Source organism: Alosa sapidissima, chromosome 19 (genome assembly GCF_018492685.1).
Source record: "Alosa sapidissima isolate fAloSap1 chromosome 19, fAloSap1.pri, whole genome shotgun sequence".
NCBI lineage: Eukaryota > Metazoa > Chordata > Actinopteri > Clupeiformes > Clupeidae > Alosa > Alosa sapidissima.
Genome location: NC_055975.1, coordinates 17853363 through 17880879, shown reverse-complemented (window position 1 = coordinate 17880879; position 27517 = coordinate 17853363). Strand labels below are relative to the sequence as shown.

The 27517-nt window shown below is 43.2% G+C and overlaps 3 protein-coding genes and 1 long non-coding RNA gene across 6 annotated transcripts in view; 3 read left to right on the top strand and 1 right to left on the bottom strand.

Annotated features, from left to right (window-relative positions):
• The first annotated feature begins 66 nt into the window (after nucleotides 1–66).
• lbh (LBH regulator of WNT signaling pathway) lies at nucleotides 67–9721 on the top strand. Its single transcript, XM_042072824.1, has 3 exons — nucleotides 67–302; nucleotides 5220–5322; nucleotides 8064–9721. Exons 1-3 carry the CDS (start codon nucleotides 274–276, stop codon nucleotides 8274–8276), a joined length of 345 nt encoding a protein of 114 aa, XP_041928758.1. The 5' UTR covers nucleotides 67–273; the 3' UTR covers nucleotides 8277–9721.
• Nucleotides 9722–13001: 3280 nt separating this feature from the next.
• The window catches only part of LOC121692575, a 21608-nt gene continuing 7092 nt past the window's right edge, over nucleotides 13002–27517 (top strand). Inside the window, exon 1 of one of the 2 annotated variants that reach the window (XR_006025273.1) lies at nucleotides 13002–13034. This is a non-coding gene — a long non-coding RNA (uncharacterized LOC121692575). The remainder of the gene's footprint in view (nucleotides 13035–27517) is intronic. The other variant, XR_006025274.1, reaches the window with a different exon arrangement.
• Nucleotides 21861–27517, top strand: part of lclat1 (lysocardiolipin acyltransferase 1) — a 14500-nt gene continuing 8843 nt past the window's right edge. For both annotated transcript variants that reach the window (XR_006025272.1, XM_042071243.1), the window contains exons 1-2: nucleotides 21861–22193; nucleotides 26476–26645. Coding sequence is in view for 1 of the 2 variants with exons in the window: in XM_042071243.1 (XP_041927177.1) it covers nucleotides 26478–26645 (168 nt within the window). In the remaining variant the exon portion in view is untranslated. The remainder of the gene's footprint in view (nucleotides 22194–26475; nucleotides 26646–27517) is intronic.
• Nucleotides 27145–27517, bottom strand: part of LOC121692572 (zinc transporter 10-like) — a 22428-nt gene continuing 22055 nt past the window's right edge. Inside the window, exon 5 of the transcript XR_006025271.1 lies at nucleotides 27145–27160. The gene's annotated coding sequence lies outside the window, so the exon portion shown is untranslated. The remainder of the gene's footprint in view (nucleotides 27161–27517) is intronic.

Here is a 27517-nt window from a genome sequence, read left to right as displayed (position 1 = left end):
CGCTGGGGGTGTGTCGCAAGTAGCGTAAATCCACGCCTCTTACATAAAGTCCAAAGGCAGCGCTGGCAGTGCTATAGCTCAGTGGTTGATGGTGAGAAGCGAGCTGCTTTCAATTCCGCATTGAGCTGCGCTTGAAGAAGTTTTTTCTTTCTCGCATGACCAATCCTCCCCGTTGATCGCCATTGTTTAAGTGATTCTTGTAAAGGTACTGCAAGTGCGCAAAAGACACGAGCTTTCCTGGATCAACCCTGCGCCAGACACCTAAAAAAATTCATGTCTGTGTACCCACCTCATTTGTACTGGTAAGTTTCATCCATTTGTGTACGGGTTTGGTTTGGTGAGGTTTGACACCCTCGTCTATGACCGGCCAACTTTTAGAGTTTGTCACATCTTGTTTTGCTGTAATTAAAATTGGCTTAGACCGACTTTTTTTAAAATGATGTTTTTGTATTTTTGAAGAGTTGCGTATGCTATATGCTTCTTGCACACCTGCTGTGTTTATGGTTATGCCATTTGCTCTGTGTGAGAACTAATTGGTTCTCTGTGTTATGGGTTTGCTGATGTGTTTACCTGTTTATTATTAGTCTATGAATATCTGAGCAAAACGTATGGGCTTCTTGCGCAGAGGCCAGAGATGAGACTCATATTAACAGCATGTAGGCCAACGGACCGCAGACGGCTGGAGGTCGGATAAAATGTCAATAGTTTTCGGCTCAGAGAGAAACAAATCGGCACTGACCTTTTACAAATGGGCATTCTTTGTCATTCTGCAAGGAAATGTCGGGCTATCTTTAAACGCATTAGCGTGGAGGGAAACTGGTTGAGATAAGTGAAAGCACGAGTTGAGCTTGAATGCTGCCCCACCTTCTTCTGTCAAATAAACACATCAGTCAGTGTCGAGTGGTGGTGGAAATAATTATTAGTCGAAGGGTCGGGCTCTGGGTACCACTTCAAAACATCTAAATCTTGCTTAAAGTTGTCTTACAGTTTTACCCGTACAAAGTAACACATTTGTGAAATAATGGTCAATGTTGCTGAATTAAACAAAATCCTCTTCATCGCTATCGCTCCATGAAAAATAGCGCTTGCCACAGCCCAGAAAATGATTCTTAAAACACTGCACCAGGGTCTCACCAAATTGGGTATTCTTGACTGAAAGTGGCATGCAATCTCTTTGGAGAGGTCAGAGGCTTGCCATAAAAAATGTGTAACATATGACGTGGACCTTCAGGTATGGGGACCGTGAGCGTTATCGTCATACAAGTTGGGCTCAAGGCGATTTTTTTGTTACTCGCGGCAGGCTACATCAGTACACCAGCAGTGGGGAGCACCAATGCATGATAACTTAATTGTGCGCCACGCGTTTGCTGTGGTTTCATGCTCGGTGAGCAGAGGCGTTCTGAGGAGTCGCGTGGGAATCACCCCCTCCACGAGTTCAAAGCTTCCAAAACACTCGCGCCCACTCACGTAAGTGGAAAGCACGGCCTCAAGAGATTTCCCCATTTTGTTACTTTGACACCCCACAACTTTCCTTTGTTGGCGTGGTTTGTTTGTTCATATCGGCGATGTTGCTATGGTGTATTGTCACAGAGAAACGTTCTGGTTGATGAAACGCACCATAGGTATTTTCCTCAGGCTCTCCCTCTCCCTCAGTGTTTCTTTCTTTCTTTCTTTCTCACTCTCGGTATTTGTGTATCTTTCTTTTTCACCAGGAAGTGAAGACCTGACCTCTTTATTCTCAACGCATCGTTGTTGGGTAGAGCTGCCCTTTTTGCATCTCCCTGCTGCAGGTTGAGGTTTGCTGTCTGCAAACATTTAGAGCTTGTCTGCAGCAGTACCTGAACTAAAGACAGTACAGAGTCATAAACTCATCTGTAAATTTTGGCTTGATTTAGGACGTAATTGCTCCTGGAACTGACAAGTTACCCAGTAACTCAAAGTTTTCCAGGTTTAAAATGCCACCCACTTTTTGACACCTGTTTAACTAGACAGTGGAAAAAGAGATTCTTTTGAAGTTGTACTTTAATGAAGTTGACTTTTCAACTACTCTGACTGGTGAAACTTCATGTTTTGCCTTTGGACCTTGAGTTGGTGGGTGCTTGCAGGTGCTGGAATGACTGAATAGTTTCCACTTTCCACATATGATTGGAGAGTTTACATGCAATACTTTACTTGCATGAAAGTGAAAATGCTTTGTGCGGTCACAGTGGAAAGCTGCAGCTGAGAAGTAGAAGAGGGATGACCTTAACACTGAGCTGCAAATGCACAGCCTTGCAAAGTAGAAACAGCATCTCCAAGACACACACACACACACACACACACACACACACACACACACAAAAACAAAAACACAAACAGAGAGAGGGAGCAAGAGGTCTGATCTGAATGGCCAATATGTGCTTGTACAGAATGGGAGGTCAGGGATTTTTGGCTGCATGTGAGCTGGTAGTTGCGCGCACACACACACACACACACAGGGATGCAGAGGGAATGTGTGCTTGTTCAAGTTGTCTGTGTGACAAATGTCTATCCTGCACTAAATCTGCTTTTTAATCAGGGTTGTCCATGCAACCAGAAAGGAACAGTGCCAGTGTGTGAAATGGGTCAAGACTTTGTCATTTCTGTTGTGTGCTGTGTGTGTGTGTGTGTCAGCCAAAGTCTTATAGTTTGTGTGTGGCCACTAATTTCATATGTTTGCTAATGTCCTATTTCCAGGGCAGTTTGATGCCAGATGTCCCAGCTCTGGAAAAGGTTTAGTATGATGTTCATGGGATTAATTGGATGTGGGGCCCCAGACTCTCTCAGGCTGCCTGAGTGGCATGTGATATTTGTGATGTACTGTGAGGGTGAAAATATGTCAGTGGTGTGCCACATGTCTTTCTATAAAAGAAGGTGCCATCTTGTGTGTGTGTGTGTGTGTGTGTGTACCTGAACTCTTGGCATTTTAATGACCAAAAAGAAGATTATTGGCTCGGAGAGACAATGAAGTGCATGTGAATGAGTTGCGGAGGTTCTGTCATGAGCTTAGGCAGGATTAGACTGCTGTGAATCTAATCTTTCACTGTCTGAGATGCTTGCTCACAGGGACCTCTGACGCTTTGATTTTAGGGTGCATCAGTGCCACTAGGTGTATTTGTGCGCGTGCTTGTCTGTGTTCTTTTATGTTAAACATGTGCTATTGGGAATCCTGAATTTAGGTTTTTGTTTAATTTAGTGTCCATGATTCTTGTTGGAAAAGGAACATTGGCAGCCCCCAAATGGGCAAGAGGAAGGCAGGTTGTTGTGTAACTTCGGTCTGCCTTGTTGGGTTGAGTTGGTGAAATATGTATGTGTGTGTGTGTGTGTGTGTGTGTGTGTGTGTGTGTGTGTGTGTGCACACACACACAGTGTCAGTCTTCCTCTCCTGTGTGTGTGTGTGTGTGCACACTTGCTTGCTCAGTCTTCCTCTCGTGTGTGTGTGTGTGTGTGCACTTGCTCAAAGTCTTCCCCTCGTGTGTGTGTGTGTGTGTGTGTGCATGTGCATGCTATAGCATAGGGTCTGCAGTTCCTCTCGCAGCAGGATGTTTATACGAGCCCAGAGCTGAATCATAAGGGGCAGTACTGAAGTGTTTATCCCCTCCGCTCCGTTCAGCCCACTCTTTCCTTTGTCCGTAACTCGCACAGGACACAAGTATTTACACCGCTACAAGTGAAGATGACTCCCTTTCTGTTTTTATGGGATTTTTCACCACATTGTTCATTCGCCATGGACAGCTGTGCTCTGTAGATGGTGTGCAGAATCCTGTGTTGATTTGTCAGAGACGGGGCTTTTTGTGCTCTCTCCAGGGTACTGTATTAGAATGAGTGACTTGACACACACACACACACGCCACAATTCTGTGGTAGTGCTTGTTCAGGGCCCATGTCGGGACAGTGGGCAGTGTTTCCCATACATTGACTTATTTGTGGCGGCCCACCACAATATCAACATTGACCACCACACAATGATTTTCCAGGTTGTACTAAATTGTGCTTAAATCTGGTTAGCATCATAACCAAGCTGTGCTAATTTGTTAAAAGCTGTTGCATTCAAGTTAATTCTGCAAACCAACCACCACAAATTAAATTAAATTCTCTGGGAAACACTGGTGGGTGTAGTAGTATCGGTCTGCTACAGTAATCTGTATGGATCAGTGAACCCAGTTCACTTAACAGGCCCACTTTCTCCTCCTTATTACCACCTCCATTAGTACTCCTCCAACTCCAATTCACTCCTCAAAGATGACTTCTTCAAGGATTTGAATTTTAATCTTTCTAGACATTGTTGGAGGAAGCAGGTGTTATAAGTCACAACTCTAGAAGACCATTAGATGAGCAGACTGTCCTGTAAATTATGGTTGATCAGATAGTTGTAGTTCTTTTGTGTTAAATATATTTTTAAATATGCAGTCTTCATGGGACTGTTTAATGAAGGCAAATATCATTGTGCTACATCTTGAGGATTTGCTGTGAGTTTCTCCCCTGATGGTCAGCAAATTGTCATGTATTTGACCTCACTGACCTCCACCTCCAAATTTCCAAAAACATGGAGTGTTCAGTCCCCATGCTTAGGCACGACTGCACCGTTATGATAGTTGTTGTTGTCTGTTTATGTGTTCCTTGTGTTGGAGTCCTAAAATAATGCTTACTGGAATGTGGTTGAGAAGAGACACAAACAGAACGCTATTATTTCGAAAGCACTTTCGTCCTGACTACAGCCGGAGGAGTTCAGTCCCGGTGATAAAACAAGTCAACTGGTATGACAAGTATGTGACTATGCACTCTAAAAGCGTTGAAGAGGCATTAGGCAGTGGTTTTGTTGACTGGTCTTCCGGTTTAAGCCAGCTGTGTTGAATGCTAAGCGTGCTTAGATGTGTGTGGTTACTGTTATGGTTTGTTTCGATTATATGTATTGCTGTGAAACTTTGGCCCATATCTGTAGTTTGCTCGGTACTGCACGCCCACTGAGGGGCTTTCATAATGACACACACACACACACACACACACACACACACAGACACACACAGACACCTTGTCTGTCCAGGATTTATCCAGCCAGTCCTACAGCACTTCAGTGGAAGAATTTTAGGGGTTTTCTGACTGGGTGAAATCAAAGCCTTAATTTTTTTTCTGAAAATGTATCTTGTCATGTTTGACGTGTGATGGGCTGACACCTAACCTTTGACCTCTTCCTCCTTTAGCCCCTTGTTTGTGCCCACTGGAGAGATGACCGAAGTGATCATTAGCAGCACCCCGATGGAGGACATGAGGCTCAGCCCCACCAAAGAACGGCTGACTTTCCAGGTAACCAACACCTCACCGATATGGCCTCTCATGAACCTTGCTGTGCATTATGGGAAGTGTAGTATCTGTTACTCCTAGTGTAGAAAGAGGTCTAACAGTACATCTTTGGTGGTGGCATCTTATCTAAGCGCTGTACGGTCCACTGATGTAAGGCCAGCATTCTGCGCAATCTGCTGTCCTGTCCAGTTTAGTACATGCACACACAGCACTCTTGGCTTTCCAGCAAGGGGCTATTTATAGAGGAGATCATAATGTCTGAATGATTTCCACCCCTCACCCCCCTCCCTCTACTGACCTGTGTGGGGTTCATTCGTTCCCAGAGAATACATCAAATACAAGACAATTGTGTGTGTGTGTGTATTCTTGAGTTGGCCTTGCTCACAGCTGTGTACTGTACTGCAGTGGTGGCCTTGCCAGGGGTTCATTGTTCCTTTGTTTGAGTCATTTTGTCGGAGCATAGCACACTGACCTTGATGAGGACACCACCAGTGCCCTGAGTTATATGAATCGAGATGAGGTGTGTGTGTGTGTGTGTGTGTGTGTGAGAAGATGCCTTAGAATCCAGTGTCTTGGCATCAGTCTTGCGCTCATCTTTCGCTTTCTCTTGCCCTCTCTCACACTTGCTGTAGCCACATCCTTATTTTGCGCATTTTTCTCAGGGTTGGTTTTGGTTCTTGTGCCTGCAGAAGCTGTGTGCATCCTCACAGCTTTACCTAAAGCACAGATCTGAATGTTGGGTTTTGTAAATTAATGTAGCTGGATAAAAAATGAAATTAAGAGTAACTAACAAACGCTAGGTGATTGTGAAGGGGAAAATCCCTGAATATAGTATTTTCTTCACCGACACCAACCTTTTCAAAATGAATTTGGGGTTCGAGAGAGTTTGAGAAATCCTTTTGCCTCTGCAGATGTGTTGAGTCGTGCTCCTCTAAGTTTGAGGAAATGGAAATCTTTCTTTGCCACTCCAGTAATCCCAGCTATGTGTCTGGACTGGTGCCAGGTCCAGAGGAAGCGGAGTCTGTCAGGGTGCAGCAAGCACAGAGACCACGCTGGAACGCCTTTGCAGAGGAAGTGCTGGGGCTCGAAGAGGGAGCATATGATCTCTGGGTTCTCAGTTTTAGTAAAGCGGGTGATCATTATTAGGATATGTGGTCTGGATGCTGTAGAATAGCTCTTTTATTCTCGACCAGAGTAGCACAGAGAGCGAGCATCCTCTAACATGAATACCACTGGCTCTGTGTGTACTTAAAACGTTTTTTAGTTTATGCTATATCTCATGGCTATGAGACTTCTGTTAGGTGTGTGTGTGTGTGTGTGTTGGTTGATGGATGATGGATGATGTATAGATGAAAATTAAGAGTGTCGGATGACTCCCATCATTCTCCAGGGTCTTTGACCAGTCATGATTAATGACTCTGATTTCGAAAATGAGACGCAGGAAGATGTTGGTTTTTTTTGTTTGCCAAGCTGCTCATTTCTTGTGGCTTGTCTAGGGTCTGTTTTTGAGGGAAATGAGGAATGTTCTCTTGAGAGGGGGGAAAAAGTAAATCTTTTTTTATACTATTTTTCTTGACTCCTTTTAATGTGATCCTCAAGGTCATGCTCTCTCTGTGTCTGAAGTACGGGTGTCTCACGAAGAGTCTCACAAATCGATTCAGTCACAATTCATTGCCCACAATGTCACAATACAGCAGTGCTCAATATATTGCTAAAGATTCACCTACGATACAACACAATAGCTGTGCAAAAGAAAAAGGCAAAAAGCTTAGTTATGTATTTATTCACTACATTTCACAACTGAGTTTTTATCTTAGCACTTTTTAAAAATATACAAACAATTTGACAATTTGTTGAGGATTACCCTCAATTTTTTTGATAAGTGGCGACACAAGACATGTAGGCACTCTGGTAAGTAAAATGTACATAGGAGTCCACTTAGAATATGAATGGTAGAACTTAATAATTTTGTCAGATCACCAACATATTGATAGCGCATCGCAAATAGAAGCTATACAATATATTGCCGTATCAATATTTTATTCCAAAAAGTCAAGATTCACATTACGTCTCTATGAGACTTATCAATGCTCCTTTATCTGTGATCCTCCTACACTATATAGTTGAGCGCACATTAATAGATTGACTACATCAGTTTAGCAAAAACTCCTCACATCACTGTGCTCTATTGACTTCCTACAAGAAGATGGCTTTTTTAACTAATTGTAATGATGTCTATTAACAGGCCTTTGAAACATGTTTCACTGCACTTTATTTGGTTACTTGGTGGTTAATGGGCTTTGAAAAGTAAAGAAAGACTTAAAGTAAAAAAATGCATCATTAATCTGGGCTCGCTGCCCAAGTGGTGACATGGTTTTCCACCGAAGTATGCGTCTAAAAATACCCTTCCACTTCATCCTGCTTATGCACACGTCCTGAAATGTCCAGAGCCTTGAAACACTCTGGTTATCTTTTGTCCTTCACATACAAATATGCTCTTTCAAACACGTTGAATATGTACGCGCTCACACTTCAGTCGAAACTTTAAGGACCAATTGTTGTAGTTCAATTCTTGAACCTGTATTGAATGTATTCCATCTCGACTAATACTGAGCATCTTTGTTTCTTTATTTCTCTCTCTCTCTCTCTCTCTCTCTCTCTCTCTCTCTCTCTCTCTCTCTCTCTCTCTCTCTCTCTCTCTCTCTCTCTCTCTCTCTCTCTCTCTCTCTCTCTCTCTCTCTCAGATCTTCCCGGACCCCTCAGACTTTGAGCGCTGCTGTAAGCTGAAGGACCGGCTGCCCTCCATCGTGGTGGAGGCGACAGAGGGGGATGTGGAAAGCGGTGAGCTGCGCTGGCCTCCAGAGGAGTTCCTCATCCCGCAGGAGCAGGACGACGCCGCCGAGCTCGCCGCCGGAACCATCCAGAATGGACAGACAGAGCAGAACTCTCAGCACTAAAGAGACACGTACACACACGTAAACACACAAGCGTACATATTCATATACATATACATACAAATACACGTTGCACACTTGCTTACATACGTAATGACCTGTGGACAACGCCACCCATGTACACGTATTCACATCAGAAGAGCGCAAATGCAAACACACTTGTGTGTAACAAAGACCTCCTGTGATTCCTCTGGACTCTGGATCACTTCTGCAAAACTCTCCCTTGCCTTCACCAACTTATATGCACACCAGCATCACACAAACTGATAACGGTAATTTCCCCTTCTAGTGTGTTTGTCATCAGAGGTGTGTGTCAAAAAAGGAACAAAAGACTTTTGTTGATCTCTAGTCCCTGTCCTCCAGCCAGTTAGTGGAAAGACCTCATTAATCATTGGATCCAATGAAGAACATCAGTAACTGTGATAAGTTAAAGATTACACTGAGCAGAGTCTGCCACTTAAGGATTCCAGAGCTAGTATTTTTTTCCCACAGTGTGTGTACATACCTGTCACTATTTTGTTGAAATGCCATCTGAATCTTACAGTTGTACATAAGAGGGACACAAATGAAGCAGTAACAAAGCTATGAGGAGAAATAAGGATGTTTAGTGCAAGGAGTTAAGTGTTAAGTGACTTCAGATCTGCAGACATACATGGAGATGACTAGATGGGGAGAGAGTGGGGCAAAGAGGTTTTCGGTTTAAGTAATAATCAAGATTTTCTCTGCACTGATCCTGAGGGTAAGACACTGTAACTGTTAGATGGCCATGGGCACTGTCAGAGGGGAGGGGAGGGGGTGTATATACGTTGGTGGAAAGGAGCACTGAACCCGCTCCATCATTTGTCCTGTGTTTGCCATGACTTTGGTTTTCGATCTCTCCCTACACCATGAAGCACTTCTCTTGTTCCCATGACCATGTTATTTTTTTTCCATTCATGGTTTTGGCTTTTAGATGAAATACTCATCCATTCTTTTGAATAGGTGTGGGGTGGGTTGGAAAAAGCTGAATGGTCCTTATATTACTTTTTGCAAAGTCGAGCACTGCACACAGTTGTTAATTTTTTTTTTTTTTTTTTTATGTCTATGGTGGGGAGCTGTAGCCCTAGCTTCTACGGGCATGTGGCGCATGTCGCCATGGGAACTCACCTGTGGGATTTGTTTTTGTAAAGTTCTTTTGTGTTCTCCTGTATCTCCCCCCCCCATCCCCCCCCCCCCTTTTTTCCAACGACCATAGGGCTTTGTACAGAATCCTTTATCCCAATATAGCGAACTTATACAAGCATTCTCTCATACACACTGACACACATACTGTAGGTAGATCACTTCTTACTTTTGTAAGCTCAGGGAGAATAGCCACCATGTTGTTTTTTTAATTTTATTTTGTATGTAGACCACGTTCCCCTGCGGTTAGCAGGGACTGTAAATAAACATTTAAAAGTGCTTTCCAATTCTGTCTCTCTCCCTCTGTGTGTGTGTGCGTGTAGAATGTCTACTCTATTTGAAAGTTATGATTTAGTGTTGGGGGGTGGTGTTATGTCACCTCTGTGACATTAGCATAACATTAACTTATTGTGTAGTTCCTTTTTGTGCATCTGTCTTTATGGATGTGTGTTGCAAGTTACGGACACAGTGTGTTCAGTAGGCTCAGTAACAGAAGCTGTCTAATGGGGGAAAGGCTTTTGATGTATGTTTCTTGTCTTGCAGAAACACTTCTGTGCACATGCCACCACCAAACAAGCGCCCCCCCCCCCCCCCCCCCCCATCCCCCACCTGAGAACAGAGCGAGAGACACGAGTGCTGCTGCATATTGCTACTTCCTGCCCATGTACAGCTGCTGCACTTGTATGTGCGTGTGTGTTCGAGTGCATGTTCTGTATATAGCAACCTGAAAAACCACACACTGCCTTCCTGTCATCCCAAACACATTTGCACATTTCCTTAACCATCTAGTCCCCCGTGTTGTGATGTGATCTTGAGCTTGACATTTTTTGCCAGCGGCGTGTGATTTGTTTTCCTGAACTGGCTTCAAGGCTTGCCTGACGGGAAGTCTCTTCTGAAGTAACAAAGGGGGAAAGCCCATCAAGTTTTTCCACAACCTTTCTTCCGCCTTTCTTAACGGTACAGGTTCCTCTCCAGACCTGTCTCTTTTTCTATTCATTCACTTTGTAAGCAATACATACACACACAACTACCCTCAAACTAGCCCTCCTCTGTATCTATCAAAAAGCAGTTCAGGAATGTGTCTCACATACTCCATGGTAAGAGTAAGCAGCATTTGTTAAACATTCTTGTGATTGCTACCCCTTCCAACCATAATGATTGTGTTTGCTTAAAGGCATAGACCTGAAGTTATTTAGCATTGTGGGCCCTGACTAATTTATGACCACAGAGGTGTCCTAACATAGTTGACCTTGATGTTTGACACGGTGGGCCTTGGAGAACAGATGCAGAATGATGATGGGAGGTGAGGGAGCTCTGTGGTGGATGCATCACAGTTCCTCTGGTTCCTGAGGCACTTCCTGGGAACAGAACAATGACCTGACATTCCGGCCCCCCCGGCGAAAGGCTCTGCCCTCCTGTTTCCTGGACAGACAGTGGCTGTGGCCACGGCAACGCAGGAGTACGCACAGGTGGGCACTGGATGCAGGCGATCAGACCATGTAAACCCTGTCCTGTCCGGAGTGCCATGTGCAGATGACTCAATGTAAACCGAAGCCACAAATGTGTTCTAGGAACCCTGCGGGTGACCGACATGTCCACAGTTTCAGAGAATGGATTCCTCACAAACACATTCACAACCACACCCCCAACAACATCAAGCCACCCAAAGTCAGCATTACACTGTTATATTAATACTGTATGTAGCTTTAAAGAATTATTATTATGCATACACAAACATATTAGAAAGACTTGCCGCATACAGAACTTAAGTGGTTTCTCTCAGACTCACTGACGCATGCAAAAAAAAAAACGGGTTCATATTCAGGGGCATGAACTTTTGAGGGATAGTGTCTCATTTAATGCTCTTGAACTGTTGCCATGGTTGTGTCTGTGTGTCTGGGTGTGTGTGTGTGTGTCTGAGTGTGTGTATTTAGTCCTAAGCACTGTCGCTGATAGCACTTCTGTCTCATTCTTAAAATTCTTTCCAATGGAAACAATCTGGTACTAAGCTATGTCTGTCAGCACGGTCAAGCACTCACACCCACACACACACACACACACACACACACACACACACACACACACAGTCTGTAGTCACTCCACGTCTCACCCACTCCTGACTGACTTACTTATATTTTCTATCTACTGTATGTCGCTTCACATTAATTGTGCCATAAACATCTTCAGAACCTCCCCTCCCCCACTATCCCTCTCCCCCCCATCTCTCTCTCTCTCCCCCCCCATCTCTCTCTCTCTCCCCATCTCTCTCTCTCTCTCACACTCTCTCTTCCCCTCTCTAGCCTCTTTCTCACATGAATCCCATCTCACAGTAAAATAAATACAAACTGGTTAGACTTTTTCATGTTCTCTCTCCGTAATAGTAAAGTAACAGGTCTTCTCTGTCCTCACTCAAAGGCATTTAACAGGTTCGTATCTCTGCAACCTCGCCGGAGTGAACAGGCAAGGTCAGGTGGATTATCTTAGCTATGAACTATCCTAGCTATTACTGCCCTTACTATGAGGTTAAATCGGTATTTATTTCTAATCTTTGTTAACTATCTCTTATCCAGGGACAGACCAAATAAAAAAGGAAACAACACAAACTTGTGTTATCCCTATCTGGGCACAGAGATGTGTTAAAACAACACAAGTTGTGTTGTTTTCAACACATTCGTTTTAAGAGTGTATCTCTAATCCAGTGGCAGTTGTTAGTTGTTGCTTATGAACTGGCCAGGCAGCAGAGCTGTTCTGTCTCTCTCTTCACCGCTCTCTCTGGTGGGATGTTTCCCATAAGGTCGTAGAAGCCATGTGTTCAGTGCAGACACTATGTATTATGTAACCCTATGTGACTTTGAGGCTGTGTGTGTCTATGTATTTGTGTGTATGGGGTATGTGTGTGTTTGTGTGTATGGGGTATGTGTGTGTGTGTGTGTGTGTGTGTGTGTGTGTGTGTTTGTTTGTGTGTATGGGGTGTGTGTGTGTGTGTGTGTGTTTGCTATTGGTCTAAAATAATAGCCAGACATGTAATGTGAGTGTCTAATGTACATGCGTGTCCAGTAATCGAGAGGCCAGTTATGTGAGTGACAAGGAGAAAGTTTTGTGGTTTGTCCCAGGCTGCTGTGTGTGTGTTTGTGTGTGTGTGTGTGTGTGTGTGTGTGTGCGGTGTGTGTGTGTATTTGTGTTATTCTGTCTGCCATGTGCGTAAGGGAAAGATTCCTTCCCTGGGGATCCAAGAGTCTGAGAAGAAATCAGATCCCTTAAGACCAAGAATCATATTTATACCAGCCCGACCCAAACACACAGAGCGCAAAGTACTGCCAGTACTGAGAGACACGGTGTGTGTGTGTGTGTGTGTGTGTGTGTTTAGAGGAAGTGAGCTGGAGACCATACAGTTTGAGCCAAATTCTGACAGAGATGGAGAGATAAGGGCAGAATCACACGGATGAGTGCAGTGGGAAATATATGGACAGGTTGGCAAGGATACGCAAAGACAATAGGGGAACACAGACGGCATGTCTGATTATGTGCCCAGTGCATGCAAAAGAGGTGAAATCAGGCTGATGCATTAACAGGTGTGTGTGTGTGTGTGTGTGTGTGTGTGTGTGTGTGTGTGTGTGTGTGTGTGTGTGTGTGTGTGTGTGTGTGTGTAATCCAGATTAAGAGATACTGCATCTGTTTACTCTGCCATAACAAGGATCAGATGGAAAATTGCTGCCTCAAAATGGGCAATCTCATCACAGCCGAAACATCCATCACCACAAAACACCAAAATAGGTTGGTCAAGCGTACCTTTTCTAGAAATGATTTATCAGGAGCACCAAAGCCTCTGCTATTAACAGCAGATTACATAGTCTAGATACTATTTGTGCATTTTCATGGATCTGATTGGAGTAACCTCGGCAACCTCAGAGGTTCAAGTGAATCAGGAAATGAGTCAGGCTAATGGGTGTCAGGCTTTAGGTGGGACTGTGAAAGGCCTTTGTATGTGTGTGTGTGTGTATGTGTGTGTGTGTGTGTGTGTGAGTGTGACAATGAAGTCATCTTTTGTCCCTACATGGCCTCATCTCAGCTGGACTGCAATCTGATGAGGGCAGTTGGAATGGGACATGCTCTTCTTGTTCCCTGGCTTTGAGGCTTCGGCCAGTGTGTGTGTGTGTGTGTGTGTGTGTGTGTGTGTGTGTGTGTGTGTGTGTGTGTGTGTGCATGTGCACACACATACACACACATATGTGTGTCTGTTTGAATGTGTTAATCCACACTGTCCTGCTTCAGCATGAGTCGTCAGTGTTATAAATAGTCTGATTCTATCCCCCTGTAATCCTGGGTGGAAAAACTGTTTAACCTTAGAAAGAGAAATAGAGTAGCAGACAGAAACGGAGAGGTAGACAGAGAGAGAAAAGAACTGAGAGAGAGAGAGAGAGAGATGTCATGATATTTGGTTTGAGATTGGGGACAACAGTTCCACAGTCCACGTGCTGTGTCTGAGTCTATGTTCAAGACAGGGATTATTGTTAAATTAAGTACTTTGAAATCCATATAAAATCCACATTAAATTACTATTAGAGACAATAAGGACAGCTGGATACTTCGAGTTTGACCCATCCTGTCCATCCATAGACACAACAACCACCCACTCTACTCATTCAGTCTCCCTCCCCACGCCCCCCCCCCACCCCCCCCATTCTCTTCATCGTCTTCATTCTTCTTTTCAATCTTCACATCTGTACCCATCTCTCTCCTCTCCTACCCTTTGCTCTCCCTGTATCTTTCCACTTCTGTCCTCCACCCTCTCCATTCTCTCTGCTCGTCTCTCTGTCCTTCCCAAAATGTGGAGGCCTGTGAGAATGTTTTGAAAAAACAAACCAGCTGGGATTCTTTCCAATGAAGGCTCGTTAAAGTGCTATCAATAGCCCCCTTTGAAACAAGCCCAAGACCCAATGTCCAAAGCCTGCAGAAGAAAAAAAAAAACATGCTTTCTAAAAACATTCACTGAAGTCTTGTTTATTTTGGTGATGTAAGCTCACAGATATAGCATAAGTAGATTAGATGAGCAGACCCATAACTATGTCCCTGGGGCGTGGAGTTTGCTTTTCCACGTTCCCCCTGTTCTTTTCCCTGTCTTATACCTATTACATAAAGTCACTGTTGTGATGAAGACCACAGCCATCTTGCGAAATGTCAAGAGTGCTGTCCATGTGCATATATACAATACAATCATATACAGTATGTACGTGGTGGTCTCAGAATATCTCTCTCAGACTAACCTCCTTGATCTAAATCAATCAGGCTTTAAGAGCTGTGACTCCACTAAAATGGCTTTGAAAGGGCAGTTAAAGCTGCACCTCGCATCTAGGCCTTGCATCTAATAGCTGTGGTTCTTATCTTACTCGACCTTTCAGAAGAGTTTAACATGGTAGCGCTACTCTCAGCATCTTGGGGCAAAGCACTTTTGGTTTTGGTTTGAAATAGCTGACTGGACACTATGCCATGGCAAGGACAAAAGTCCATATCCCATCGCCTCTCCACAGGGGTGCCCCAAGGATTGGTTCAGGGGCCCCTTCTCTTTACAACATACACAGCCTCTTTGGGTCACATTATCTGCCTACTATACATGGCTCCTCACATCACCACTATTGGTAGTTTTCATTCCCAACACGCTGATGGTGGCCTAGGGACGAAACGCGTACATTTGAAGACATGGTCCAATAAAAACTTTTGCAAGAGCTAATGCGTAAGAGTGCGGTTTTCAACTTTGTTTTCACAGCTTTCATTCCTGCCAGATGATCCCACAATCTCTGTGCAGATGTTAGTTCATCTATCAGAAGGATGGAGGAACTTTTAGCTTCCTCCATCCTTTATCTCCCACTCACTTCCTGTCAGTCTTAACAGTCCTATTTGAATAAAGGCAAAAAGCCCAGAAAATGGACTTTTCAACAGTTATGAGAACCCTGGGTGTCATGATTAATGAATAGCTATCATTTTCTGGCCAAGTTGTGTCCATGCCATAGTTGTACCGCTTTGCTTTACACAACAAAAATCAGACCAACCCTGATTCAATGCACAGTCACAGCTCTTACAGATGGTCCAGAACATTTTTTTTTGTATTTTTTTATTTTTATCAAAAGGGAACGTGATACTTCACTGCTCGACCTCTACCTCAATTCACAAATGTTTGCCAACAGAGAGACTTCTGGGACTTCACCTAGTAGTTGAACTTAATCATGCAAACATTTCTTGAAGGCTCATGTTTTCTCAGAGAACATCCTTTCAAAACACCTCTAATACCGCACATACTATTTATCTGATGTCCTGCCACTTTGAAATATTGTATGAGTAGAATTAATCCCTAAAATCCCTTGAAATTATAGTCTCTTAGACAAAACCTGCTCATTTATTATGACCGCCGCTAGCAAAGCGGTCATATAGGGATTGTCAAAGTTTTTTTTTTTTTTTTCGTCATCTACTTCCTGAATTTTTGGTCAACGATACCCGGGACACCGAAACACCGGGGCACATGAAATTTGGTGGGTGTAGCCCCACTAGACTTTTACGGAAAATTTTCGTTTGGTCCCTGGGGGCCACTCCCCCACCCCCCCGCGCTGGGCCCCCCCGAAACCCAAAAAATGCAGTTTTTCCTAAATAACTACCTGAATCGTGGCACTGAGAATGAAGAATTTTTTATGGTATGTTGGTCTCAAGGGCCCACATCAACCTGGCCCATAATCACTCATTTGTGATTTGCACCCCCCCCCGGTAAAAAATGAAAATGCAATATCATTCTGCTTTAATTGCCCCTATCTTCAGTTAAGATGTTCAGAACTGCACCAAATGTTATGTGTATGATTAACCTGGCATTCTCTGGGGGTATGCCAAGTTTTGTAGAATTTCATCCGGGGGGGGGGGGTCTAAAAAAAGTTATGTGTACATTTGGGGGGGGGGCAGCCGTGGCCTACTGGTTAGCACTTCAGACCTGTAACCGGAGGGTTGCTGGTTCGAACCCCGACCAGTAGGCACGGCTGAAGTGCCCTTGAGCAAGGCACCTAACCCCTCACTGCTCCCCGAGCGCCGCTGTTGATGCAGGCAGCTCACTGCGCCGGGATTAGTGTGTGCTCCACCTCACTGTGTGTACACTGTGTGCTGTGTGTGTTTCACTAATTCACGGTTTGGGATAAATGCAGAGACCAAATTTCCCTCATGGGATTAAAAGAGTATATACTTACTTATAAATTTAGTGACTACACTCATTGGCCTGTAGATGGAGGTGCACACATATACACACGCACACACACACAGGCACGCACATACTATCGGTATCGGCAATTAGAACAGCCGATACATAATTACAAATTCAGTAGGATTAAAGGAAAACCAAATATTCATCATCATCATGGCTGCATTTCCAGTATTGGCGATATGTAGTCGTTTGTCCACCAGATGGCGTACTGTTGCAGTGAGACGTAATTTTGTTGGAAGTTAATCTAAAGTGGGTTGGAAAAACAATGGACGCTTCCTACAAGGACTGTAGTTTACCGCAGAGAACGTCTAATAGGACGATTTTCACATGAAATGTAATTCCCATTTCTTCTTGAAGCCGAAATAAATCTGAGACATCGGACATGCTTGGTTTTTACTGCAGGTACGTTAATCTTATAATATCAATAGCTATAGGACCTAGGTACAATAATGTTACCGTTAGCATTGGTTGAGTGATGGAGGGCAATTTGTAGAAAACTATAAATGGGGTTATACCAGAGCCCGTTTACGGAGAGCCGGATCTCTCCCTATTAACTCTATTGTACCTGCAATCTGTTGTAGTTCCGCTAGGGGCGATCACGAAAAAGTGCAAAAACAATGGGGGTCTATGGAGCTAGACGGCTAAATGTGTCTCTTTCACCTGGTTGTAGTTGAAAAATCGAAGATTTGATTGTGGTTTCTGCAAGCTTAATATGGATTATAGGTCAAAAGTTGAATAAACGAGTACTTACGTCCTTTTGATTTCTTACAGGTTGGGTCGTTGTTGCCCACAACACACTAGCTTTCTACTAATGAATGACGTCATTGACGCATTTGAAAGGCTTTTTAGATCAAATAAGTGACTCAAAAAAGATAAATCTCAGCGGTCTGTATTTTCTCTGCCCCCTCTTTCGCATGCAACATTCAAATTTCTGGGCAAAAAATTATATCCAGAGAAAAGTGGATTTGAGGGGTATAGCTCCATAGACCTCCATTCATTCTGCACTTATTCGTGAGCGCCCTCATGTGGAACCAGAAAAGGAACTGCAACCAGTTCAGAAACCGGAAGTTTCCAGAGAGTGGCGGTTCTCCCCTTATTAGACATTCTCTGGTTCTACTAAGCAAATTGATAGCAGCACTGTAATTGTATCTTTCGACTGTCATCTCATTCCCTAACGCGATGGTTTTCTAATGGAAAATATACTTGAAAGATAACCTGTCTATGATGCAAACACCGGGCTGGGACATTTCTGCTTGCTAAATAGGTTTTTTTCTGCTGTTGATTTGGTCACAGTCCTTGGTGGCCCTGTCAGTGCTTTGTAAAGTGTTGCATTAAGACCACAAAAGTCTCAAAAAGCATCTGAGCTAACGTTCATTCCCAAACACTCACTAGGCTACTTCAATACTCTATTTTCAAAATTAACGCACCCATGATGATCTACATTAGCCTAGAAATCTAGACGCACCCTAGCGGCGGCAAATTAATTTGCTCAGCCTGTACGTCTAGTATCAAACCATAGGGATTTCTATTGGCTGACGCCGTGGACCTCATCCAATCACAGCGCTCTATTTTGTTAGAGAGTCTTAAGGTGGGCTTAACAGGATAACGACAGTCCTGCGACGGTGAACAACAAGGAAGGTGGCTATGGCGAACGAAGAGCGGTTGTTTGAATCGCCGTTGGCGTCAACTTTGGAAAAGTTGGACTTGTGCTTTTCTTTGAAAGTTGAGCAACACAATGCACTTAAGTCATTCCTTTCGAAGAAGGATGTATTTTCCGTTTTGCCGACCGGATACGGATATGGTCGTAGCGCTGGCCTATTGCATGCCTAGGCAGTTTGAAAGACAATTCTCTGCCCGCCCCTTGGATTAAGCGAGGTGAATGGTTCAATGCCAGACTATACATTTCAATGATATAGGATGGCCCGCCAGGCTAGATCTACATCTAAACCAAATATTTTAGAGCCCACTTTGAGAGATGTATCCAAGGCAGGGCTGTACACATAATCGTAGGCTAATATTATTTGTTGCACGTGCTACAAAAATCATTCTGTGCAATGGATGATTTACCAAAGTTACACCGGTCCGATACAGTTTTGCCTATGGCTATACATGCGTGAGACTGAGACGCCTGTTTATTTGTTTTAAGTGCATGCTGTGAGAGGGGAATCGATGTTCTTTGATTCCAGCTTGGTAGTTGTAGTCTGTAAGATTAAAAAGCACGTGTGTGTGAAGTATCCAAACAATGACACCTTCGTTATGGCTTTCATTATGGCTGCTTTAGCCACAGACCTTCAGCTACTGTGCAGTGGGTCCCATTTAGAAGTGGCTACTTCATTCACGCTTTCCGTGATTCAAGGAGCTGCGTGAATTTTATTACAACTTTTCGCCAAGATGTGGCAGCTTAAGTCCGCTGATACTGTAAGGCGTAAGCCATTGGTTTCCAAAGGAGATTTTATTTGTGAAAATTAAACAATATCGGGCGCCTACCGTGGACTAGGCTGGGTCAACCCAGCCTGATCTGCCGGCGATTTAGTTTTTGATTTCTTAAAAGATTGAGCTTGGTCTAGTGAAAGCCAGACTAGCCATGACCTCAGTTACACAATGCAAGGGAACATAAATCAACCTATATTTGCACGAACAATAACGGACAACAGCTCTTCAACTTGGCCCGTTAAAATGTGTATGAACAGTCTAGCGACGCATTTCATGAAGGCCCATTTGCACCACTAGTTAGATGTAAAACTGCATTTCGTTTCAGACAGGTACTTAATTTGTATGAGGGGTTTTTCCTGCCATTAATAAAAGTAAAATGAAAACAGTGAAATTAAAATGAAAAACTCGTTTTGCCATTTAATTTTCAAAGTGTCAGTGCAATTATCCTGCCAAATGTAAAAATAAAATGAAATATATACATTTGGCTTTTAATTTTCCTGATAAACACGATACATTTGTGACAAAAATAAAAATAAATTGAAAACGTCTATTTGTCATTTCATTTTCATTACCATCCTGGTATATTACTGCCAAAAATGAAAATGAAAATGTTAGTTGGAAAATGAAAATGCAAACTTCACTTTGCCTTTTCCTGACAATGCGCACAATGTATGCCAAAATGATAAATAAAATGAAAACTGACACCTGCTTGCGATTTATTTTCCATTTCTCGATTTTCATTTTCATTTTGAAGTTCACAACATGCAAATGAGCTGCATTGTTAATGAGATGTATGTGGGTGGTGCTCTGGTGACGACAAATTAAATGCGCCTACCATGATCATGATTTAGCTTTAGATCAACGCGGATGGCAGCCAGATCGGTCCAAGACGAGGCCGTAACGGCCCTAGAGTCCCCTTGTATCACACGAGGCCGGCCCAGGCAAAAATCGCGAGCCTGCTCAATTCGTCGGAGAGGACAGTAAATCCAAGCTCCTGCATTCTACGCCGTACTGTCCTCTCCGACGAATCGAGCAATTTTTGTTGCTGTCATTCCTAACTGCACATAGGCTGTAATCGTCTCAGCAGGGATATCCTGCCTGGGCCGGCCTCGTGTGATACAAGAGGACTCTAGGGCCGCTACGGCCTCGTCTTGGACCGATCTGGCTGCCATCTTGCCGTCAACCAACCGCGTTTATTGATCTAAAGCTAAATCATGATCATGGTAGGCGCATTTAATTTGTCGTCACCAGAGCACCACCCACATACATCTCATTAACAATGCAGCTCATTTGCATGTTGTGAACTTCAAAATGAAAATGAAAATCGAGAAATGGAAAATAAATCGCAAGCAGGTGTCAGTTTTCATTTTATTTATCATTTTGGCATACATTGTGCGCATTGTCAGGAAAAGGCAAAGTCAAAGTGAAGTTTGCATTTTCATTTTCCAACTAACATTTTCATTTTCATCTTTGGCAGTAATATACCAGGATGGTAATGAAAATGAAATGACAAATAGACGTTTTCAATTTATTTTTATTTTTGTCACAAATGTATCGTGTTTATCAGGAAAATTAAAAGCCAAATGTATATATTTCATTTTATTTTTAAATTTGGCAGGATAATTGCACTGACACTTTGAAAATTAAATGACAAAACGAGTTTTTCATTTTAATTTCACTGTTTTCATTTTAATTTTATTAATGGCAGGAAAACCCCCCCATAAATTTGTGCATTGACAATAAAGTATAACATGAACTAAAGATGACTAAAATTATGTAGAAGAAGAAACATTCACAAAAAATCCATCCATCCAAAAATGACCTTTCTTTTTGATAGCTGTTGAAAACTGCATGGAACTGACAGAGATGTTTTTGTTTATTAATAAATAAATAAATAAATAAATAAATAAATAAATAAATAAACATTATGCTGATACCTTCTGCTTTCCCCAAATAAGTATAAGTATAAGTATAAGTATAAGTATAAGTATATATACTTTTTTGATCCCGTGAGGGAAATTTGGTCTCTGCATTTAACCCAATCGGTGAATTAGTGAAACACAAACAGCACACAGTGTACACACAGTGAGATGAAGCACACACTAATCCCGGCGCAGTGAGCTGCCTGCTACAATGGCGGCGCTCGGGGAAAATACAATGTAGCCTACAGGTGTAAGTGACCTTTCATCAATCCAGTTGCAATGGATGAACTGTGATGAACTGCCCTACTTGTGATTGTTTAGAGATTTTAAAGGTTTTATAACAATGCTACAACTTTTTTGGCTATTCTACAATCTATTCACCTTTGCAGCGCCAGTAGGCTACTTTATGTGCAGCCGCACACACACACACAGGCATGCCAAACAAGCATACACAAAGGTTTCAAGAGTGGGGGATGGAGTAAAAGATGGAGACAAATTGATTAGTGTGATTTATTTTCGCGGAACGGATGTACATGACTGAGCGGCGGTCATATTTTGTACCGCTATGCGGTACATCTAGTTTATTGTAATGATGCAGAATGCACTGCACATCTTCAAAACTGCCATTATCACTATGCATTATTTTAATTCGCATTGATTGTCTTTTATTACATGAGTCGTCAGTTGATACTCTTGAAGTTTAATCTAATCCTGCCGTCGATATGTGCACAGAGGTATCATATTCGCAAAACATGCAACTTGGACTGAAATTCATTAATTTCTATAAAAACAGCGCCCCCTGTCGGCACCACCATTTGATTGGTGTTAAGAGGTCAATCTATGGAAGCCAGGAATGGCATGGTGGCGTCAACAAGCAAGCAGCTGCAGCCTGCAGTTTAGCAGTCGGCAGAGTCCTCTGCCAACATGCCTTTTGATGATGTAATTCCCCTGAATCTTGAAATAATTTCTGTCAACAAGGAAGTAGCAAACTCACGACTGAAAAAAAAATATTTTTGTTTTGGTTCTAGCAAATAGCTAGCTGTGTCGCAATCAAACAAGCTTCTTAATACTGTAGTGTGAGTCAGCTAGCACGCTTGCTAACTTCGCTTGACCGCACCTTGAAATTGCCCGCGTACCTCCCTAGTAAGCAAGAGAACTCCAGCAATTCAGGTGGGTAAAGACTGAAGTACACATTAACATTACCATCTATTACATCGAAATATGCTATGTGAACACTGTGACGCAAAACCATTTAGTCATGTTCGGACCGATTGGGAAGTTAAACCGAAGCTGTTGCCTCAGTGCTCAATATCAATTTAGAAGCTTGCAACTTAGCTCACGAGCTAGCTAGATAGCTAACGTCAATCTACTTCCTAATCCGTGAGCCGATATTAAAATGGTAAAAGTCATGTTAACTTGGTGAGTTTGGTTTATAGATTGTTAGCTATGTATCTTAGTGTTTAGCTGCGACTGTCTTGCCATTGGGATGGTATGTGAAGTAGTTACTTCACTTAACTGTTAGCTTGGCACAGGTTGTGGTTTATATTGACAGTAGCCAGCTAACGTTAGCCGCGTTAGAATATAGCTGGGCAATGAACCTATGCATTACCCTTACCGTTTAACGTCAATGCAGCTTACTGACGTCATTCCTTTAGTAATTTGCTCTATAGTCGGTGATGTTATAGCAATACAGTACTTTTAGCCACTTTACACTAGGGGCCCCCGTGCATCCTCGTGTTTACCCACTAGGGTTACACACAATCATGTCGGAGGAAAGCAAATCCGGATACCTCAGGGACTATGCAGAGTTCGTGACGTGCATTATCACTCATCACTTCTCAGATGAAAGGCATAAAACCCCACAGTTTTTTTGGGGTCTAATTGCAGTTTTGTCCTTGTAAATCATACAATGCAGCAGTTTGAAACTACTTCCTTGAGATGTTATCTGTACTTTAAGTGTAGACAAAACAAAGGTTGTGTGGTTTGCTCTCACTCTGTAAACTGCACATTCGAAGCTGCTGCTGTTTGTTCACTCCTCAAGGCTCCATAAACAGCTGCACTCTTATCAAGCAGACTGGGTGGAAAAGTACTTTGCAGCTGTGTACGTGTGGTTGATCCTCTGGTGCTGTGTTGTCCGTCTGCACTAACAAGAGTGGTGCTTCCAAGTGGACTTGACTGCAACATTAAAATTGTAGAGCAGAGTGCCCTGGTCAATGCAAACCAGTTCCACCTCTGTTAGAATCACCTCTGTTCCATCACAGATTACTTGATTCAGGTACTGTATGCATTTTTGTATGCTCTGAAGCCGCTTGCTGAGCGTTCTTTTAATGGAGCACAGCATACTACAGTGATGCCGTATTAGATCAGCTGAAAAGGACACACAGTGTCTCTCAATCACGTGTGAGTGGGTTGCCCTGAGAGACACAGAGAGATTAAAATGCAAAGAGGATCACCCGGCAGGTCTGGGACAGCTGGGTGTGTCTGTCAGCCACACACACATACAGTACACACACACACTGACTCATGCACATAAAATTGGACAAGATGTAGCCCAGAACATTAGCTTTCATCATTGATGTCATGGATTTTTTTTTAATGGTACATTTTGAGTCTTAACTAGTAACAACTGTCTGAAGAGTTAAAGAACTGTCCGTAAATTCCAATCAGGTTAGTCATTTAAAAAAAAAAAAAAGTGAAATTAGGACCAAACCTCCTAATTTCCTCCTAACGAGTCCCATGGTTATTTGGATTTGCATGTAGAGGAAGAGAAAGCTGCGGTAGCCTAGATCTGCACCCACACAGTAGATGCTTTTGTCTAAAGTAGCTCAAGCCATAACGCAGTGAATGCTTTACACTTGTCAGAACTGGCAATTGGAACTCTGACCCAGCTTCTCGGTCAGCTGGGTCATGGGAAAGTCTGGCAGGGCGTGTGGGAGCCAGTGGAGGTCAGGGCACATGTTGAGGCTTAGGTGGTCACCCACAGGATGAGGTTGGGCATTGGTCCACAACACTTCACACTAACTCTAATTATTTAGGAGCAGCTCTTTAAAATAATAGACTTATCAGACAGAGAAGACTCCTTAATTATACTATTGAACTGATCATGTAGTTGTGTTGTTTTAAAAGTGGTTAAAAGTGGTTGCCAGCTTGGCAACTAGGCATGAGGTTTTGGTTGCCAAAGCTAACCAAATCTGGTATCAATTTGGTAGCCAAGGGCAACCGGGCAACCGTTAATGTTGAGCCCTGCTATTGATTGACAGAATGTTCTGCACCACAATCAGCATTGCCTTCAGTTACATCTTGTCATTTAGGTCTAGAACTTGAGCGTTACTCTTTTAATATAGCCAGGCCTGCCACATATCTGAATCCTGGTACTGATTCAACTGTCTAGAAAGCAACGGTCTTGAATGGCATAGTAGCCTATTTAACAACTGCTTCTCCATGCTTTCATCTCCTTGTTTTCATCTCATAAAGCCAGCCAGACATGGCTGGCACCCTATGGGGAGGTTAGGTTGTTTTAGGTCAGGAGGAAAAATACCTTTCTAAACACCATCCAGCCAAAGAGTCAAGAGATGGTAGGCCTATACCAGGGTTGTGAGACAGAGCTCTCACTCAGGAGTGCTGTTGCCAAGGGCAGATTTGGGGCCGTGGATAAGTGAAGGGACGAGAGGAGTGATAACAAGAATAGCTGAAGTGGTGAGGGGCTTTAATGCTATTACTCCCACTCCCATCATTCATGTATCTTTAAAAAACGAGATCTGTTGACCTCAAAATGTTTCAGACTGTTCTGTGCCAGTTCCTGCATGCATAAAGGCCTGGTCCTGCATGTGTTTAAGGCCCCGTTGATTGCAAGTGTGTTATCTTGTGATTAACACTGGATGTTCCTAGTGGATGGGAACGTGTAATGCGTTGTAAGCGAGGGGGGAACAAGGACAGGCCTGAGCCGAGAAGAGCTTTTAGATGCTGTGTAAGACTGAGTCATTCGTGAAGACACGGTGAGCTTTGACCGGCTGTTATTTCTAATCTTATGAGTGTGTCAGAGAGACTGGTATGCTGAGTCATATGTGTGTCCCAGAAACGCTGTGTCTGTGTGTGTGAGTGATTGGGTAGGGGCCATGTGTACTCAGTCAGGCGTGATCCATCTGTAATCCTCTAAGTGTTTATTGTTCAGGGCCAGTGGAAAAAAAGTTATCAAAGCATCATTGCTTTTTCCATCCCTTCAAGCTCTGACCAAGAGACACTTTGTGTGTGTGTGTGTGTGTGTGGTCGGTCGTGGTTGTGTGTGGTGATGGCAGTAGGGGTTGAAGTCCTTTGTCATCTTTCCACCGGTGTTCAACACTCCACACATTCTCCCTTACCACAAACCACATACACAAGCACACATTCCATTAATCATTAAGTGTGTGTGTGTGTGTGTGTGTGTGTGTGTGTGTGTGTGTGTGTGTGTGTGTGTGTGTGTGTGTGTGTGTGTTGAAACAAATGAATAGCCTACATATTTCATTTGTTCTTCTCCAACAGTAGCAAGATTGTTGTACTATGACTTTAGTATGATAGTATGATTTGTTTAACCAAATGACTACTGCAGGACATGAGCAGTGCTTGTTTGCCAGGCAAAAGGCTCAGTCTGTATCAAGTCCTATCAGTGTGCATTTACTCTGAAGACTAGTGTTGGGAGCAGCAGGAGCAGGGAAATACATGTAGACACAGACTGCAGCTTTCCTACTATACTAATGTACCATATTAACCTCTAAGAGAGGGTACAAATGACACCTCCCAGCAGACCGTCCTTGGTCATTACAGTAGCGTACTGCTGTTATGGTGACCGAGAGGCTGCTGGAATACGCTAATGCTGAGATCGAAAGTGCGTGCGTGTGTGTGTGTGTGCGTTTTTGTACCTGCTACACCAGTGTAAATTTTAACACTCTCAGCAGGATTGCAACCTGACAGTGTGTCTAATACTTTCCATCCACTTGCATGCACACACGTACCTTTCTTGTAATGGATATCATTAGGGAGGTAACGATTACTGACAGTCACTCTAATCAGCAGCACAGTAGAAAGATTTGAGTGTTTTATCAGTCTCACACACACACACACACACACACACACACACACACACACACACACACACGAGATTCATATTGCACTTCTCACTCTTATCTTTTACACACTCTCTCACACACGTTCCTCATCATACTCTGCTTTCACCAGCAGTAGTCCTGTTTACACAACAGCTCTGACATCTGTGCTGCATTGATGTTCCCACAGATTAATTGAATCCGTTTTCACACACACACACACACAAACACGCACACTTGCATTCACACTCACACTCACAAACGCACCTCAAGCAACACAGAAACACACTCTGTAACAGTGTCATTAATGTAACAAGCATTGGTTTATTTGTATGTATCGATGTCTTTCTTTCTTTTTTCGTTCTCTCTCTCAGGTATGGCGGTGTCTGCGCGAGGCCTTTATTTCCTGACCACTCTTTTCCTGGGCAGCTTCTTTGGGAGTGTGTTCATGCTGGGGCCGGTGCTGCCCCTCATGCTGATCTCCCCCGCCTGGTACCGCTGGCTCACTGATCGCATCGTCGCCACCTGGCTCACCCTGCCCGTGGTGGGTGTGTGTCTGTGTGTCTGTGTGTCTGTCTGTGTGTGTGTGTGTGTGTGTGTATATGTGTGGTGTGTGTGTGTGTGTGTGTGTGCGTGTGTGTGTGTGTGTGGTATAGCGGGAGAGAGGAAGAGGAAAATCAATACCTTTTGTTTTTTGTTTGTTTTCTTTATTTATTTATTTCATGTTTTATAAACTACTTATAATTTTAGTAATAATATTTTTTTTTTTACTTTTGCAAATCCAGGGCTCCCTTGAAAAAGAGATGCAAGATCTCAATGGGACTCCTAATTAAATAAAGGATAAATACAAATAAAATAAAATAAAATAATAGCGTGTGTGTGAAGCTCACTTTGGCTGTGGTGGGTATGTGGTATGTGTGTATATCTGTGTGTGTGGGAGAGACAGAGAGGATGTGTGTGTTTGTGTGTGTGTGTGTGTGTGTGTATATGTATACGTGAGCGATAGAGCTATGATGTGTAAATTTATATGTGTGCAGAAAAGCACGTGTGTGTGTGTATCTGTAATGTGCACTTTCCATCACAAACCGATTTTGTGTGTGTGTTTGCATGCAAAAACCCTCACGCCCGTCTGCATGTGCTCTTTCACTCACCTCTGACCAGCGTGATATTCACCACAAAACCCTGACCTTTTTACATGCTGACAAAGACTCTCACGTGTGTCACCATAAACTCATGATTGAGCTCAAGTTTCAATCTCACCGGAGCTTTCTGCTGATACAGTTTTGTGTCTTGCAAAAGGAGCAGCTAGTTTTAATAGAGAGCAATAGCAGACACGAGCATTGAGAATAGCCGGATGGCTGAAACGTCTTCTCTTGCTCTCTATTAAAACTAGTTGCTCCTTTTGCAAGACTTTGT

Excerpts from the sequence above, each read along its gene's own strand:
- lbh (XM_042072824.1), top strand. The coding sequence starts at position 274 with ATGTCTGTGTACCCACCTCATTTGTACTG. Across the intron at positions 303-5,219 it reads TACCCACCTCATTTGTACTG|CCCCTTGTTTGTGCCCACTG; the intron begins GTAAGTTTCATC and ends TTCCTCCTTTAG. Across the intron at positions 5,323-8,063 it reads AAGAACGGCTGACTTTCCAG|ATCTTCCCGGACCCCTCAGA; the intron begins GTAACCAACACC and ends TCTCTCTCTCAG.